The sequence below is a fragment of the Delphinapterus leucas genome, chromosome 4 (assembly GCF_059928025.1).
Source record: "Delphinapterus leucas isolate spDelLeu-1000000601 "Yukka" chromosome 4, BTC_Dleu_Yukka2, whole genome shotgun sequence".
NCBI lineage: Eukaryota > Metazoa > Chordata > Mammalia > Artiodactyla > Monodontidae > Delphinapterus > Delphinapterus leucas.
The window spans coordinates 49,023,627-49,043,662 of NC_143132.1; the positions used below are offsets into that span (position 1 = coordinate 49,023,627).

The 20,036-nt window shown below is 34.6% G+C and overlaps 1 protein-coding gene across 30 annotated transcripts in view; it reads right to left on the reverse strand.

The window, feature by feature from the left end:
• Nucleotides 1-20,036, reverse strand: part of SENP7 (SUMO specific peptidase 7) — a 172,213-nt gene that overhangs the window by 77,423 nt on the left and 74,754 nt on the right. For 25 of the 30 annotated variants that reach the window (XM_089910473.1, XM_089910472.1, XM_089910468.1 and 22 more), the window contains 2 exons: nt 9,420-9,617; nt 497-691 (listed from right to left, as the gene is read on the reverse strand). The exons of 3 other annotated variants lie outside the window; for them this stretch is intronic. In XM_089910473.1, the coding sequence (XP_089766599.1) occupies nt 497-691; nt 9,420-9,617 (393 nt within the window). The remainder of the gene's footprint in view (nt 1-496; nt 692-9,419; nt 9,618-20,036) is intronic. 2 more of the 30 variants (XM_089910487.1, XM_089910486.1) reach the window with 1 other exon arrangement.

A 20,036-nucleotide genomic window follows, 5' to 3' on the forward strand; every position in this document is an offset into this window, starting at 1 on the left:
CACGTCTGGAGCCTGTGCTCCGCAACGGGAGAGGCCACAACAGTGAGAGGCCCGCGTACCCCAAAAAGAAAAAGAAAAAAAAAAAAAAAAGAAAAGATGGATGTGGATGGACGGACGGACAGATGGATGGATGGATAGAGAGACAGCCAGATGGATGAATAGGACAAAGAAGGAGAAGGAATAGACAGATGTCAGGAGAATGAATTTCAATTATACCAGACAAATAAACTGAAATAGGTAACTAAATTTTCATTAAGAGTCTGCCTCCATTTTCCCAAAACACAAGTAGAGTGGCCGGTACTGCCTGAAACTGATTATTAGCTATGGACTGTTGGTTCCAATAGCCGTTCCAGCCACCAGGAGAGAAAAGTTATACTAGCCATCAGAGCACGGCTGCCTCTCATTTAGCAGTAACATATCTGTGGGGGAAGAATAGAGGAAGGCTCATGAGAATAAGTAAAATATTTATTTTGAGTAAAGTTATCACTAAACATACCTTTCAGATAAAAAGGAGCTCTTGTGAGGATTTAGATTTTGACAAGATTCTAGGCTGCCATCAGATGATGAAGAAAGCTGCTCTGATTGCAAGTTGTCTGTATCACCCAAACTGGCCTCAGTTACAGGTGAGGTCTTTATGTATTTTCTTCCTAACTCCGTTCCCAGGACATTCGTCAATATAACTCTGGGTATCCTGTCATATAAAATAACAAACACTGTACTGTACTGAAATTTGCAGTAAAAGAAATTCTAGGAAGTTGAATTTTCAAGCATTTTCAACTCAGTACAAGTAAGCTATTAGAATTATACCACCCTGGAAATCAGCCCATAAAAACTCAAAATGTTGGATGAACACTCTTTTTTTTGTTTCTAGAAATACTTATATCTTATAAATTGGCATAGATTGGCATGCCACTACAATGGCTTAACTGTACTTAGTGGATGCTATTGGGGTTGCTTAAAATTTTAACCAGTTTTTCTCAAAAAATGCTTTTTCTTTTCCAGTAGTTATTAAAAACACAGATACTACAAACCAATTCAATAAATCTTTATTCTTCTCCTTCAACAGAAAGGTCCTTGGTAAATAACAATACTCATAATTGGTAAATGACAAATGCTAAATCCAATAAGGAAGACATCATTCAGATTGTATCTATGGTAATGATAGAGTCCTTAAGTGAAACAGCACATATACTGATGGTAATAAATACTCTTTATATAATAGCACCAGGGAAAAGGGTCAACAAAATAAATGTTTAGTAAAGTGTAATTTTTAACACTCCAAACTTTTTTAAAGTGGTGGTTTCATATCCTTAAACAGAAGAGGATAGCCTAATCTTCTCCTGGTTAGCCAGTTGTTACTATAAACAACTGATGTTCTTTTCCACACTACAATGATGCCCTCAAGGCAACTATCTGTCCTGAATTGACTGGCCCAGGCCAAATTATTGTGATTTTTTTACCTCACATTAGTGTATTTTTTAAGTTTCCTATCTCCTCTTTATCAGATGTCCCCCTTGACTGTTACCCATATGTCACTTGAAGCACTTTATTGACCTTTTGTGAGAGACAATATATAACACCTAGAAAGGGCCAGAGTACTTTTGTTTAAGTAAAAAAAATGTGAGCTTCCCTGTACTTTGTTACATCTGCTGTAGTTCTCAGAGGTACTCTATTTTCACTACATAGAGGCACTGTGTTCTTTTCACTATGTTCCAGATAATGTAGAATTTCAACTCATAGGAAAGCTTTAAAATAACTTAGCCTTCTCTTTATTTTAAACATGAAGAACTCAAAGCTCAGAAAAGTTAAATGGTTGCCCAAGTATAAGCAGCTCTTCCTGGAAGAAGGACCTGGGCCAATTATCTTGTGGTTCTTTTAATTTTATCCCATTACACTGCATCCTCAATACTAACCTGCCACAGCATCAAGATAACTGAGCTTTTCTGTAGATACTTCAGGAAACTTTAAAAATATCCATTTCCAGGACAACCTCCACAAAAAAATGTACTGGGTTGATTAACCAGTATATGATCTAAAAACAAGGCTAGCAGTAAATACAACTCTCTGAACTCAGTTTGAGTGAAGGAAGAAAGCAAAGAAAGTTAGCCATTTAGTACAACCACTAACTGTGGGGAGAGGAGGACAGATATTTTTCTATCTCCCCTCATGATTTAAATCTCTAAGAATCCTATTTATTATTGTCTGCTTTGTATATTTGATGTCTGACAGAACCCTTCTTAAAATCCTCGAATTGAAGTAGGAATGAAGACAATACAGGACCAGTAAGGAGTCTCAAGATTTCTTCTGTCTGACCTCACACTAGGAATTGCTGTGAAATAAATCACTAAAGAAAACTCAACTACAGTTCTCAATGCTTTAGGGAAAATGCAGAAATATTAGAAGAGAGAATTTTATTGGGTAAGAACTATTTTTTTCCAAATAGTTTGGCACAATTAAAATTTTACTTACTTTTAAGAGATGAGAGAATCTGATATACTAGTTGATAGCTCATTTTAAGAGCAGATGATACACTCTTTTTATGGTCCCCTATCATTACTGAATTCTAAAATGTGGCTCATAATGAAAATAATCCAAGAACCGTAGTGTTTATAAAGAGAAAATTTGGGGCACAGGGGAAGAAATACCAAAGAAATATCAGCTATAATTTAGTACCTCTGTTTAAATGCCTGACTATAGTATGTTTAAATGTGTTTTTAATGTTGAGTCCCTAAAAAAAAAAAAAAAGCTGTCTTTCCAAATATGAGAGAAAGAGTCCATAGAAGATTAGTCCTATAAAAAGTACTGAAGAGAATAATCAACAACAAAAAATACAAATATCAGCAAGGAAAAGGAAAAATTATAAAGATTAGAATTAGCTTCTGAATAATAAATGATCATTCTATTCTTTTATGGTTTGTTTTGCTGCTAGATTTTGAAGGAAGAAAAAGCTGAGCTATGAAAAAAGAATCTTAGAGGATAAATGAGAATTTTTAAGCTAAACAAATAGCTGAAAGTCTTTCCTAGAAGAGAAAAATGTCAAAATTCACCCAAAAACCACTTGAAAAGATTATATACCAAACTGCAGTAGAACCCTCATCTCTAAAGCACAAGAGCCCTAGAGGGCCTCTGAAGCTATCAGAAGGTTCAGGGAACTATCTCAGCATGTCTACCATGATACACCCTTCAATTAGAAAGCATTCTACTACTATGTGAACAAATGCCACAAGAAAAAATTTTTTTAAGTAAGTAGAATATTTAAAGGTTAATAAATTAGACATCACATAAAATATGTAATAAAGTCCAATACCTACTTATTAAAAGATTAAAGGTCAGAAGAATGAAAAGCAGTATGGCACAGAGGTTAAGACCAAGGACTCTGGAGTCAAACATAAGGTTGGGTTCTGAATTCAGCACCTAGTAACTATATAACCTTAGATAAGTTACTTACCATAATTTATACCTCTTATCTTTGATCTCCTCATCTCAAAGATAGGGAGAATTATAATATCTACCTTAAAAAATTATAAAGATTAGATGAAATAACAGATGTAAAGCAGTTTAGCACAAGTCCTGGCACACAGTAAATATACAATAAATAGAAGCTCACTTTAATTTTCCTATTATTGAAGTCTTGCTCAAACTTATAAATTATCTTTTCAATTAGTGCTTGATTGTCATAATTCATCATGCTCTGCAATCTTAATGAAAATATTTTATTAGAAAAGTATATAGTTAAATAGTTAGCAATGCCTACAGTACACCTAGCCCTTCATAACACTAACCATAGCCCAAACATCTTTCATCAGCTATTCTCAACTTATGTAATTTGTGTACCTTGAAGAAACAGAGAGCTCTGTATGAAAGCCTTACAGAAAAGAAATCTATAAAGTAATAACTAAGTTCATAATACCTAAACTGTCTTTTGGTGTACAACTTATAAATTAGCACTGCCATGGAAATTCTAGGGCTAGCCAGCATTTCAAAAGATTCTGAATTTTCACAAGAAATATATAAAGGTGTATACTTCATCTCTCATACTATCACAATATATAAGGAAGGACGGAAAAATGTCATTTCACACAGTCCATCCAATTTTTTCCCAAGTATGCAAATAGTATCAGTAAGTAAAACAGAATTTGTTTAACTTTACTTACTAATATTATGAAATCACACTTCAACATATAATATGTTAAACCAAAGGAGAAACAAATTTTGTGATGCAGTGAGATGAAACAGAAAGTATACCAGCCTGAGAAGTAATATCATTTATTGATTGTGTCTCTACATGGTTATTTTCTCTGGTTCTTAATTTTTTCAATCACAAATTGTGAGTTCCTCCCCCACATATTGGTAGCAAGGTAAATATAAGATTGAAATAATTTAATAAATGGGGAAAAACTTTGAAAAACTGATAAAAGCTAATAAGACATACTTGATGCTAAGAGCAAATTTTTAAAGAAATGGAACCCTTGTTGAAAGATAACAATTACATCTGGTAATAAAGCTATAAATAACAAGCAAAAAAATTACAATGCTAATTTAGTTTTTATTTTGTTGTAATTTAGATGAATGCTTTTCTAAAACTGTGCTATGTAACTTATTTTTTTCTTGATCAAAACATTTTCTTTTTTTTTGTTAACAATGGTCATTTCTTTATTTAGGCTGCACCGGGTCTTTTTTAGGGTTCCTATAAATGTATTCTTATCCCAGATGACATAATTCAAAATATTACTTTCTAAATCAGTTTCTTAAGCTACAAAGAAAAAAAATTTTTAATTTTTGAATTACTTTCTTAAAGAGATTCACAGATTTCCTAAGTTTGCTCTTTTCTTTTACTAAGCTATATTTTAAGTGAATATATTATCACTCAACTAAAACATTACTGGCTTAAAGAAGTCTTAAGGTTACAAGAATACCGGGGTGTCCAGAAAGTCTTACCACCACAATAACTGGAATATGTAATTTTCTAAAACTTCAAACATAAGCAAACTTAAGAAAAACATGAATAAATATAATTAAGCCATTTAGGGGAATTCTAAGAACCAGGAACTAACTTTTTTTTAACAGAATATAGTTACACTGTGTCAATATTTCTCTAATAATCTCTGGTGCCAATAGATGAAAACAGGAGAAAGATGCTTTACCATCTCAAAAGTTTTGCACATGTCTCCCACTAGGCTTTCTTGCCTAATGTCCAAAGTTTATAAGGATCTGGAAATATTCTCCCAGGAAAATAGATATGAACCACATAAGGAGATAAAACCTACACTAAAATATGGTTTACTTGTTTAAAAAGAAATGTATGCATCCCACATACTGCTAATTTGATATTTCTAAAACTACTGACCCTTTTCTTCATTATTTAACAAGACTGATTGGTATCATGTGTTTTCTGTTTTTCTTCTCAACTTTATCCGGAAATTAAAAGGCTAAACTATCTTCATTAAAAGGCAACTTACTTAGATCACTACCTTTAGATCCTAGAACGCACATAAAATTTCTAAAAAATGCCACTTCTTTTCTGTACAGCTGAAACTAACACAACATTATAAATCAACTATACTCCAATATAAAATTTAAAAGTTTAAATTAAAAAATAAAAACAAGTAAATAAAATTTTTAAAAAGTAAAAAAAATGACATTTCTGGGAATGAATGAGTAATTTTGGTTTACTCAATATTTAAACTTTAAGTTAAAAACTAAAAATACGGCTTCCCTGGTGGCACAGTGGTTGAGAGTCCGCCTGCCGATGCAGGGGACATTGGTTCATGCCCCGGTCCGCGAAGTTCCCACATGCCGCAGAGCGGCTGGGCCCATGAGCCATGGCCGCTGAGCCTGCGCATCCGGAGCCTGTGCTCCGCAACGGGAGAGGCCACAACAGTGAGAGGCCCGCGTACCGCAAAAAATAAATAAATAAATAAATTTTTCTCTCTTTCATCTTTCTGAAATAATGAAATCCTACCTAAGTAAAATGAAAATAAGACAAACAGCATCATGTAAAAGTCTCAGTCTCCTAGTCTAGATAGCAAGCCCCACAAAGAAAACATCTAACTAAAGCTATACCCTAAACAGTTCTCCAATTTTCTTATTTGAAGCTTGTGATACCTCTTCTCCTGATTGTCCCCAAAATTACAGAGCAGATAATTGGTTCTGATGGAGGAAAAGACATTTCAATCAAGGAGACTGAAGATGTAACTCTGCTGAGAAGCAATCTCTTTCTTATAGTCAGCAAACATGTATTGAGCGTTTAGTATGTGCCCAGTACTGTGCAAGGAAAAATAATAAAATGTAGGGTCCCTGCCCTCATGAAGCTTATTGTCAGGGAAGCAGAGAAACTAAAAATCACAGTATAGTGTGATGAGTGCTATGATACAGGAACAGGCTGCTTAGCAAGACAAAGAAAGGGATCAAATGCAGATGTGGCAGGTGGAATCAAAGAAGAAATGAGCTCAATGTTAAATATAATGAGCTCAATATAAGTCAGTAAAGGGGAAAAGGAGAATTGTTCCCAAGATAAGAGGAAAAGCATGAGCTCAGAGGAATAAAACAGCATTATACATTCAGTGAACTACCAGTAGTTTCCTAAATCTAAAGCACAGCATAAATATGGAAGAGTGGACATACACAAAGCTAGAGATAGTCAAAGGTGAAATCATCACGGACCTTGTATGCCAAGGTAAGGAATTTGAACTTTATCCTAAACTTTATGTGGAGCCACAGAAAGATGTTAAACTGGAGAGTGACAAGTAACATCTGCCTTTTAGAATGAATACTTCAGCAACAATACAGAGAAATAACCGAGAAGAAAAAGACTATGCTCAGGAAGCCCAATCAAATTATGATCCTCATAATAAAGGCACAAAGTTATCAGGGCCTGAACTGAGGCAGTGGCAATAAAGATGAAGAAAAGATCATTTCAAGACAGATTTAGGAGGTACAAATAACTAGACATGATAAATGATTGGATACAAAGGATAAGGAAAAAAGAGGAGCCAGGACAATTTCCAAGTTCTAATTTGAAGAACTAAGTGTAAAGAGGAGTCATATATTCAGACAGGGAGGAGATACAGAGATAGGAACAAGTCTGAGAACAAAGACGATGCATCCACTTTGGAACAAGTTAAATTTAGGACACCTAGAGCTGAGGGAAAAAGTCTGGACTAACTAGTAGTTCATCCCAGTAAGTGAACAGAACAACACACACACAGTAAAAACCAAATTAGAATCTTATTGGGACTCTTCACATTATATTTAAATTTCATGGACACATAATCTAGCTGCTAACAACTTGTGGTGAGAAAAACTATTCCAAGAGAATGAAACATTACACTTTTCCAATCATGCTGATCTAATTGAAAAAAGGACAGATATGGGATGAGGGGACAGATGTCACTTGGAAGAGAGCTAAAGCTTCTTTTCAAGAGAATCAAAGGGATTGGAAGGGTCATTCCTTTAGCCCCCTTTATTTAGATCTAGCAGCACAGTAAGGGAATAGCTCACCTGTACTAAGGAGGAAAAACACTGGACTCCAGGACAATGAGAGCAAACTGCTTCATAAATTACTGAAGCTAAGTTGTTTGACTCTAAGATTTTGGGTGCTTTAGAAAGTTAAATTTACATCAGATATGATCTAGTACGGAAATTCCTGTTACATAGCTTTTTATGTTTTTGCCTTTTTTAAAAGAAGTGTCCTTGGTGAAAAGGGAACCCTCCTCTGCACTGTTGGTGGCAATGTAAATTGATACAACCACTATGGAGAACAGTATGGAGGTTCCTTAAAAAGCTAAAAATAGCTACCATATGACGCAGCAATCCCACTACTGAGCATTTACCCTGAGAAAACCATAATTCAAAAAGACACATGCACCCCAATGTTCACTGCAGCACTGTTTACAATAGCCAGGACATGGAAGCAACCTAAATGTCCATCTATAGATGAATGGATAAAGAAGATTTGGCACATATATACAATGGAATATCACTCAGCCATAAAAAGAAATGAAGTTGAGTTATTTGTAGTGAGGTGGATGGACCTAGAGTCTGTCATACAGAGTGAAGTAAGTCAGAAAGAGAAAAACAAATACCATATGCTAATGCATATATATGGAGTCCAAAAATAAATGGTACTGATGAACCTAGTGTCAGGACAGGAATAAAGAAGTAGACATAGAGAATGGTCTTGAGGACACGGGGAAAGGGAAGGGTAAGCTGGGACGAAGTGAGAGAAGCATCAACATATACACACTACCAAATGTAAAATAGATAGCTAGTGTGAAGCAGCCGCACAACACAGGGAGATCAGCTCGGTGCTTTGTGACCACCTAGAGGGGTGGGATAAGGAGGGTAGGAGGGAGACGCAAGAGGGAGGGCATATGGGGATCTATGTATGCATATGGCTGATTCACTTTGTTGTACAACAGAAACTAACACAGCATTGTGAAGCAATTACACTCCAATAAAGATGTATTAAAAAAAAAAGTGTCCTTTTTAAAAATACAATTAATGCATAATACTATGTTCAGATGTTTTGACAGAGTTCTTTAATATTTAAAATAATTGTGCTGAAAGTTAACAGGTTTTCACTGGATCTTGGCTTAAAGCACTTACAAATCGTTATCAGATTACAGACCAAATAACCAAAGCACCATCTAGCTAATGACAGGATATTCTAATTGAAAGCAAAATACCTCCCCTAAAAAATACTCATTTAAGGGTTAAAACCGTAAGTGGAAATACATTAAAAATATTATTAATATGTTACAGATGACAAATTCCCAGAGCTAATTCCTAATTTTTAGCCCCAAACTTCATATATAATTCTTTTAAAAAATATAGAACAAAACTTGTTAGTTTTCAAAATTAAACCACATATTTATTATCAAAAATCTGGGAGTAATATTTCAAAATCATCTCCTTTTTAAAAAAAAAATGCATGTAAAATACAAGGAAGCTCACAAAGTCAAAAGTAGTAAGGACCCAGGTTAAATAATATTTAAAAGATATGTTAAAGATGCAGAAAATTAAAAAGATCTACAGATAGATATACATACCTGTTTTATTTTCTGCATCTTTAACACATCTTTCAAAAAATATTTAATCTAGGTCCTTACCCATCTATATATATCTAGTTCTTCATTTTATATCATATGTGAATCTCTAAAAATATGTACATGTGAATCAAATTATTAAGCTAAATGCACTACGAATACTTGTTTTTAAAAATAATTCTATGTCAATCTAATGAAATGTAGAATCATTAACTTTGTAAATTAAATTGTCAACTTTAAGATTTGAGGGAGTCACACCTGTATATGCAGATTTTCTTAAAGATCATTTCCAACAATCTTATTTTGAAGACTATTGGACTTAAATTATTTCAACTGCGGTAAGTTGAACAAAATCAATACTGAACAACATACCTTTCAGATAAATTAAGGCTTTGGTGAAGAGGTTCTAATTTTTGACATGTCTCTAGGCTGTCAACAGATGTCGAAGGCAATGAGTCTGATTGCACCTTGCTGGCATCACATAAATTAGCATCATTTTTAGGTAGGGTCTTTCTGAATTTTCGTCCTAAATCCGTCCATAGGACATTCGTCAACATAACTTTGAGTTGCCTGTTACACACATAAATAATTAATACATACAGTACTAAACATTATATAATACATGAATTCATCACAAATTATAACAAATGAAAACTTCCAGGAATTCTAAATTCAGTTCTTCAAGAAATTAACCAGAGTAGTAAATATCATAAGTAAAAAATATGCCTAATCATTCTCAAATATACATGAAAAACTAAAGTACATTTCACTTAAATTGGGACTTTCTTCAGAATTCTATCTAGTATACTACATCTGTGGTCACACACACGTACAGCTGTTGGATTGCTGGTAACCAATCTGTGCTTGGTCACACTACAAGTGGAACAACAACACACATCTGCACATCATGTCACAGAGGCAACCGCTTTCTGCACTAAAAATGTATTTTTGTTTTAGTATTTGATTTGGAAAACATAATTAAAACTAAGGATAACAGTACAACATCTACAATCTTAACCCTACATAGTCTTAAGATACATTTAATTTTACCTTATTTCTAAAAATATGTCAACTTAAAACACTTACTGTACCTACACCAATTTCAAAAGTAAAACTGATAAATCCAAACACTTCCAGCTCTGCCTCATTACATTTTGCCCATTACTCATTCAACGTATCTATGTGCTGATAATACCTGAAGAACTGTGTTCAGTTCTAGAACCATGAAATATAGTTTCTTCAGGACTGTGAACAGGCTACCAAGTAGATGTGAGACAATGTCAAATGAGGAATGGCTGGAAGAATTGGAAATGTGTGATCACAAGAGTGTCTATTCTATTCCCTAGTATCAGTTTTAGGCACTGTTTGTTTAACAAATGTTAATAATATTAAGAAACAGAAAGCAAAATGTTCATGTATTTTTAATATAAAACAGAGCTCAAAGAAATCACTTGTTTGCCGCAGCCACTTGGGGCTGTATCTTCAGATCATCTGGAAGAAGCGGGATAGAAGTCTTCAGAGGAACCTCTATAGAACGCACTGAAACTCCAAATACTTTAAGTTTACAGATTTTAGAATTATCATTAAAGAATAAAGAGATGAGTGAAATTTCTATGAATGAATAATAATTCATTCTTCGTTCAACAAATACTTACCAAATACCTTCTAGCAAAACAACTGTACTAGTAGAATCTGGAGATTCAGCAACAAACGAAAGAGTTACAGTTCCTGCCTTCATGGAGCTTACGTTCCAAAGAAGAATTACCCGATTAGTTATTTAATTACAACTGTGATGAGCAATATGAACAGAAAATACAGGTGCTGCATTTCTTCTGAACCAGATCAGGGAAGGTTTTACTGAGAATATGACATTTACGCTGAAACTGTCCAAAGGAAACAAGTGGAAAATGGAGAGTGGTTCAAAAAGGAGGACAAAATGTAAATGCTCAGACAAGAGTAAAGCTTGTTCAAGGAAATTAAAGGACTTACCTGGCTCAAGTGCTTAGAGTGGAGAGGAAATTTGTATAAGATAAGGATGGGCAGTTAGGCAGGACCCTGTGGACTATACTGAGGATTTGAAACTTTAATGTCAACAACAATATCAATCCCCTAGTTTTAACAAAAGAATCATGAGACCAGAGCTGTATTTTTAAAAGATAACTTTGACCTTTTATGAATAATAAAGAAAACACCAAGAGAAAAGGGTAATAATGAATTTAGAGAGGAAATGGTGCTTAGGGATAGTTTAGTGGAATGGTGGGAGCAGAAATGGGAAAGAAAAAAAGGGACACAGACACAGCAAATGTAGGCAGTTGACAAACAGCTACGAAAGGGGGATATAGGACAAGAGCTGAAGATAAATGTGAGATGCAAGAAAGGTCTTCTTAGTTAGTTATTGGTTGGTTAGTTAGCTTAAGATAGAAAATATATGTGTAAGTTTCAGTGCTTATGGGAAGAGGTCAACAGACTAGGAGAGGTTGAAGATACAGGAGACAGTATAATTAACTTTATAATTAAGTTTCTTAAGAAGTAGCATAAAAAGAGCTAATATTTACTGAACATGCACCATATACCAGGAAGCATGTTAAGACCTCTACAATGATTTACACTTCATTTAATCCTCACAACTACTCTGTGAAGTATAATGGTAATTATTCTTCTGCAACTGAGAAGACCAAGAATAGAATGATTAATAACTAAGTCCATAGTAAAACGAGTGAGTGGTGAGAGCGGGATCCAGAGCCACACACTCTCAACTCTGTTGCCAGCACTCTTAACTGCTCCACTGTGCTGGTTTATGGTGGGAAAAGAACCCCTCTTCCTTCTTCCAGAAACCAAGATCATTTTTTCAAAGTGATACAAAAGGTAAAAGAACACAGGCTTGAGGAGAGAAAAGGTTTCAAATCATCACTGTGGAGAGGGGGAACACAAGCTGACTAGAGAAACACAGTAGGATTATCTTGAAGTTGAGGAATCCAGTAGGGTTAATAACCACAAATTTATAATGGCATAAACATACTGTGTTTTGTGATTTTTTTTCCCATCACTGCTCAGCCACCTTGGTGTCAGCACAATGCAAACAGATAATTAGGTTCACAAATGATTATTAATTACGAAGGAAAAAGGCACCTTTATAACTAAAAATCTGGTAGCTACCACCTTAACCAAGTGATCAAATGTAAGGCCACCAACAGTGGGACAAGCAGACACTATGTATCCCCTGATATAATGCAATAAGCAAATGACATCAGCTATGAAGTACTTTTGCCAAAAATGTAACATGAACCTAATTATGAGGACAAACACAATTATAAAAATCTAGAATGTAGGACATTCTACAAGACAACTGGCCTGAACTCTTCAAAAAATCAGTGTCATGGTTTAGGGGGTCGGGGGGAGGCAGGGGCTATTCTAAGTTAAGAGACTAATGAGGCATAAAAACCAAAAAATAAAATGCATGAACCTCAATCTGATCCTAGATTTTTTTAACAAAAGACATTTTGGGGGACATTTAGAGAATTCTGATTCTACACTTTATATTACATGATAATATGAAATTATTATAAATTTTCTTCATAATGTATTGTGGTTATCATGTAAAAGAATTTTCTTGTTCTTAAGAAGTGCAGGCTAAAGTATTCAGAGGTGAAGTGCCTGACATCTGTGACTTACTTTCAAATGGTTCTGCGAAAAAAAATGTGTACATGAATATGCATATGTGATATGCACTTACATACATGTATGAAAAGAGACTGAGAGAAGGCAAATGTGGGAAAAGGTTAACAACAACATCTTGCGTGTTTGTTATACTCTTAACAAAATAATCCCGCCTGGCCCTGTACCAAAAAAATATGAAATGGGAAAAAAGCTATGCATGAAGATATTCATCACAGTATTATTTATAAAAGCAACAAAATGAAAGCAAATTTAAATTCCCAGCAATAGGGACTTCCCTAGTGGTCCAGCAGTAAACAATCTGCCTTCCAATGCACGAGACACAGGTTCAATCCCTGGTCGGGGAACTAAGATCCCACATTCTACATGGCAACTAAGCCCTCACACTGCAACTACTGAGCCCACACACCTCAACTAGAGAGAGGGGAAAAATAAAACCACATGCTACAATGCACACGTGCCACAACTAGAGAGAAGCCTGTGCACCACCAACGAAAGATCCCACATGCCGCAACAAAGATCCCATGTGCCACAACAAAGACCCGACACAGCCAAAAATTTTAACAATTTTTAAATTAAAAACATAAAAATTCCCAGCAATAGCAGAATGGTTAAGTAAACAATGATAAAGCCACTTAATGGAATGTTACTTATTAGTCTCTTAAAATCTTCTACTTTAAATTTTAAGAGTGACTGGCTGTGTTTTTTTCTTTCAACTTGTCTTTATTTCTCTTTTCTATACTAAGCAAGTACTATACTATTTACATAAAGAGAAATGTCAACCAATTAATTTTGTAAAGAATGGTAAACATCTTTACCCAGTCAAAAACTATCTATTGATTAGTGAAAAAAAATTATTTTTTACATTCAGGACTACTCTTTTATAGGTTTTACAACTGTACAACTTAAAATGATCAAATGAAAATACTTCTAAAATCTTAAGGATATATAAGGTATACTTTTCATCTGAGAAAACTACTATTAGTAATTTGCTAAATTATTTGGGAAAATATCCCAGTGGTAATTTTAATAATTTTAAATATGAAAATATCCAATGTTGGAAAATGCCATTTTTCTATTCACCCAAACCAAATAAGAATCACCACTGGTGATTTTACTAGTAATTCTAATAGTTGGCTCTAAGTGAAAAAGACAATTTGGATTCTCTGTGAAAATACTTATTTCATGTTCATAAATTTGCTTTACTGTAATCTGATTGACTAATAATATCCTAAGGCAGAAGTCAGCAATCTTTTCCCCCAAAATTAAAGGTAAAATTTTTAAAATTTCTATATATTTAAATATATTTGAACAATTCACAAGAAAGACATATGAATAGCGAATATGCACATAAAAAGGTGCTCAATATCATTAACCTCATCTTTCCAGTCTTTAAAAAAAGTTTGTCTTTTCAAAAAAGGGGGAAGGACAGCAAAATATTTCAACAGACACTTTAGAGAAGATACCAAAGAACAAGAAGCACATGAAAAGATGCTCAACATCACCATTCATCAAGGAAATGCAATTAAAACCATAATAAGATATCACTACACATACATTAAAAGGGATGATGACAGAGATTGACCATACAAGTGCTGGCAGAGGGTGGAGGAAGTAAAACTCTTCTGCACTGCTGATGGGAATGTAAAGTGGCACAATTGCTTTTGGAAAACATTTGGCAGTTGCTTAACAAAGTTGAAAATGTACTTTCAATGACCCAGCAACCCATCTCCTAGGTATTTAACCAAAAGGAATAAAAACATGTCCACACAGGCACTTGTACATGGATATTCACAGTAGCTTTATTAATAGTAGTATTAATTTTTCACAGAACTAAAACAAAAAAAAGTTTAAATTTGTATGGAAACATAGAAGACTGCAAATAGCCAAACCAATCTTGAGAAACAGAAACAGAGCTGGAGGAATCAGGCTCCCTGACTTCAGATTATATTACAAACCTAGAGTAATCAAAACAGTATGATACTGGCACAAAAACAGAAATACAGATCAATGGAACAGGATAGAAAGCCCAGAGATAAACCCATGCACATATGGTCACCTTATCTTTGATAAAGGAGGCACAAATATACAATGGAGAAAAGACAGCCTCTTAAATAAGTGGTGCTGGGAAAACTGGACGGCTACATGTAAAAGAATGAAATTAGAAAACTCCCTAACACCATACACAAAAATAAACTCAAAATGGATTAAAGACCTAAATGTAAGGCCAGGCACTATAAAACTCTTAGAGGAAAACATAGGAAGAACACTCTATGACATAAATCACAGCAAGATCCTTTTTGACCCACCTCCTAGAGAAATGGAATTAAAACAAAAATATACAAATGGGACCTAATGAAACTTAAAAGCTTTTGCACAGCAAAGGAAACCATAAACAAGACGAAAAGACAACCCTCAGAATGGGAGAAAATATTTGCAAACGAAGCAACTGACAAAAGATTAATCTCCAAAATATACAAGCAGATCATGAAGCTCAATATCAAAAAAACAAACAACCCAATCCAAAACTGGGCAGAAGACCTAAATGGACATTTCTCCAAAGAAGATATACAGATTGCCAACAAACACATGAAAGGATGCTCAACATAACTAATTATTAAAGAAATGCAAATCAAACCTACAATGAGGTATCACCTCACACCGGTCAGAATGGCCATCAACAAAAAATCTACAAACAATAAACGCTGGAGAGGGTGTGGAGAAAAAGGAACCCTCCTACACTGTTGGAGGGAATGTAAATTGATACAGCCACTATGGAGAAGAGTATAGAGGTTCCTTAAAAAACTAACAATAGAACTACCATACAACCCAGCAATCCCACTACTGGGCATATACCCTGAGAAAACCATAATTCAAAGAGTCATGTACCACAGTGTTCATTGCAGCTCTATTTACAATAGCCACAACATGGAAGCAACTTAAGTGTCCATCGACAGATGAATGGATAAAGAAGATGTGGCATATATATACAATGGAATATTATTCAGCCATAAAAGGAAACGAAATTGAGCTATTTGTAGTGAGATGGATAGACCTAGAGACTGTCATACAGAGTGAAGTAAGTCAGAAAGAGAAAAACAAATATCATATGCTAATACATATATATGGAATCTAAAAAAAAAAAAAATGGTTCTGATGAACCAAGGAGCAGGACAGGAATAAAGATGCAGATGGAGAGAAGGTACTTGAGGACATGGGGAGGGGGAAGGGTAAGCTGGGATGAAGTGACAGAGTAGCTATGACATATATACACTACCAAATGTAAAATAGATAGTGGGAAGCAGCCACATAGCACAGGGAAAACAGCTCGGTGCTTTGTGACCACCTAGAGGGGTGGGATAGGGAGGGTAGGAAGGAGACGCAAAAGTGAGAGGATATGGAGATATATGTATACATATAGCTGATTCACTTTGTTATACAGCAGAAACTAACACACCATTGTAAAGCAATTATACTCCAATAAAGATGTTTAAAAAAAAAAAAAAAGATGTTTAAAAAAAAAAACAGAAACAGACTCAGAGACATAGAAAACCAATTTATGGTTACCAAACAGGAGGGAGAGGTGGCGAGGGACAAATTAAGAGTATGTGATTAAGCGGTATAAACTACTATACATAAAATAGATAAGCAAGAAGGATTTACTGTATAGCACAGGAAATTATATTCAGTGTCTTGTAATAACCTATAATTGAATATAATCTGAAAAAATATACAACTGAATCATTTTGCTGTACACCTGAAACACAGTATTGTAAATCAACTATACTTGAATTTTAAAAATTACTGATCACAGATCACCATAACAAATATAATAACAATGAAAAAGTTTGATATATTGGGAGAATTACCAAACCGTGACACAGAGACACAAAGTGAGCAAATGTTTCTGGAAAAATGCTACCGACAGACTTGCTAAATGCAGGGTTGCCTGCAACATTCAATTTGTAAAAAATGCATTATCTCCAAAGTGCAATAACATGAAGCACAATAAAACAAGGTATGCCTGTACCTTATGACTGGTATCCTTATAAAAATGGCAGAAACAGACACACACAGAAGGAAGACAACATGAAGACATACAGGGAAAACATGTAAATATGGAGGACTGAATGCATGAAGAAGAGAGGAGAGAGACATGGAACAGATTATTCCTTAATGCCTTCAAGGGAAGCACAGCCTAGAGGACACCTTGATTCACATGAAATGTGAATGGATTAAATAATCTAGTCAAAGGTCGAGATGGTGAGAGTAGATTAAAAAAAAAAAAACAAGACCTTCTGTGTTCTGAATGTTTGTTTCACCTCAAAATTCATATTTTAAAATCCTAACCCCCAAAGTGATGGCAGTAGGAGGTGGGGCCTTTGGGAGGTGACTGGGTCATGAGGGTAGAGCCCTCATGAATAGGATTAGTGCTCATAAAAAAGGTTCAAGAGAGTACCCCTTCCACCCTTTGAGGATACAGTAAAAAGATGGCCATCTAAGAACCAGGAAGCCCTCACCAGATACTGAATCTGGGAGTGCTATGATCCTGGGCTTCCCAGGAATTATAACACTTTTGAAAAATAAATGTTTTTTGTTTATAAGCCACCTAGTCTTATGATATTTTGTTATAACAGTCTAAACAGAATAAGATAAGATCCAACAATATGCTCTCAACCAGAGACACACTTTGGACTCAAAGAAATAAACAGGTTCAAAGTAAAAGGATGGAAACAGGTGCACCATGCAAACAGCAACCTTAAGACAGGTGGAATGGGCTCTATCAGTATTAGACAAAATAGACTTTAAAGCAAAAAAAGAAAAAGTCTGTAGAAACAATGAGGGACATTTCATTGACAAAAGGGTTAATTCATCAGTAAGATATACTGACTATAAATACACATATACTTAATAACAGGACCACAAGGCTCATTAAGCAAAAACTAGCAAAAAGGAGAAATTAACAATTCAACAGTAATAGTTCAACACTTAAAACCCCAGTCTTCATAGAACTAGACAAAAATCAGCAAGGATACAGAAGGCTTGAATAACACCATCAACCAACGCATCCACAGACCACTCTAACAAACAGGAACAGAATGCACATTCTTCTCAAAGACATGGAACATTCTCCAAGAAAGACCACATGCCAGGCCACAAATAAACCTCAATAAATTTACAAGAAGTGAAATCATACAAAACGTTCTCAGACCACAGTGGAATTCAATTAAAAATTAACAACAACAAAACTAAGTCATGAGGATATAATGTAGAACATGGGGACTATGGTTAATAATACTGTATTGTATATTTGAAAGTTGTTAAGAAAGTAAATCTTAAAAGTTGTCATCACACACAAAATAATCTGTAACTATGTGAGCGATGGATGTTACCTATACTTACTGTGGTGATCATTTCATAGTATATACAAGTATAGAATCATTATGTTGTATATCTGAAACTAATATAATGTTATATGTCAATTATATCTCAATAAAAGAAGAAAATCTTTGAAATTTAAAAATACATAGAAATTAAACAATTCACACTTTCAAAAGAAGTGAATCAATCATACCAGAAATTAGAAAATACTTTTGAGCTTAATGAATAGAAAATCAAAACATACCAAAATTTATGAGGTGCAGCTAACGCAGTGCTTAGAATAAAATTTAAAACTAAACACCTATACTAGAAAAGAAGACATCTCAAATCAACAACCTAACCATGTACCTTAAGAAATTAGAAAAAGAAGCACAAACTATGTCCAAAACAAAGAGAAGAAATAAAAAATAAGATTACAGTGAAACTAAATGAAATAGAATATAGAAAACCTACGGAGAATATTGATGAAACCAAAAGTTGGTTCCTTGAAAAGATCAACAAAATTTACAAGTATCTAGGTAGACTGAACAAAAAAAGAAAAGAAAGAAAGAAAGAAAACACTTAAATTACTAAAATGAGGAATGAAAGACAGGTCATCACTAACAGTATTACAGAAATTTTAAACAGTATAATAGAATACTATGAACAAACGTATGGCAACAAATTAGATAAATAAAATATACAAATTCCTAGAAAAACAGAAGCTACCAAAACAGATTCATAAAAAAAAAAAAATAGAAAATCTCAACAGACTTATAACAAGGAAAAATCTGAATTTCTAACTGGAAAACTTCACAGATACACACACACATACACACACACACACACACACACACACACACACACACACCACCAATGAATGACCAGATGGATTCACTGGTGAATTTTATCAAACATTTAAACAAGAATTAATACCAATCCTTCAAAACCTCTTCCGGAAAACAAAGGAAGAGACAACACTTTTCACCTCATTCTACAAGGCTATTATTAGCCTCATTCCAAAGCCAGACAAAGACAACATAAGAAAATAGCAAGTTATTTTCCCTTCTGAATACAAACATAGATATCCTCAATAAAATCCTAGCAAACTGAAACCAGTAACATATAAATGGGATCATAAATCAGAATCAAGTGAGATTTATCCCAGGAATGCAAAGTTGGTTTAAAATCTAAAAATCAATTTATGTAATACATTATATTAATAAAGGATACAAATTACATGATATAAGTGCAGGAAAAGCATTTGACAAAATCCAACACACATTCATCATAAAAAGCCTCCCACAAATTAAGAACAGAAGGGAACTTCCTCAACATGAAAAAGGGCATGTCTTAGTCTGTTCAGGCTATAACAAAATATCACAGACTCAGCAGCTTATAAACAACAAACATTTATTTCTCACGGTTCTGGAGGCTGGGAAGTCCAAGATCAGGGTGCTGGCCAACATGGTCAGGCTCTGGTGAAGGCCCTCTTCTGGGTTGCAGACTGCGGACTCCTCACAGTGTCCTCACGTGGTAGAAGGCACCAGGAAGCTCTGTGAGGTCTCTTTTATAAAAAGAGCACTAATCCCGTTCATGAGGGCTCCACCCTCATGACTTAAGCACCCCCCTCAACGGCCCCACCTCCAAACACCATCACATTGGGCATTAGGATTTCAACATATGAATTTTGGGGAGATATTGTACAAACATTCAAACCATAGTAGGGCATCTATAAAAAACCTATAACATCATACTTAATGGTGAAATACTGAATGCTTTCCCTCTGATAGTGGGAACAAAACAAAGATTTCCACTCTCACCAGTTCCATTATACATTGTACATTCTAGCCAGGACAATTAGGCAGGGGGAAAAAATCAAAGGCCTCCAGCTGAAAAGGAAGCAGTAAAGCCATCTTTGTTTGCAGATGACATGATCTTGTATATACAAAA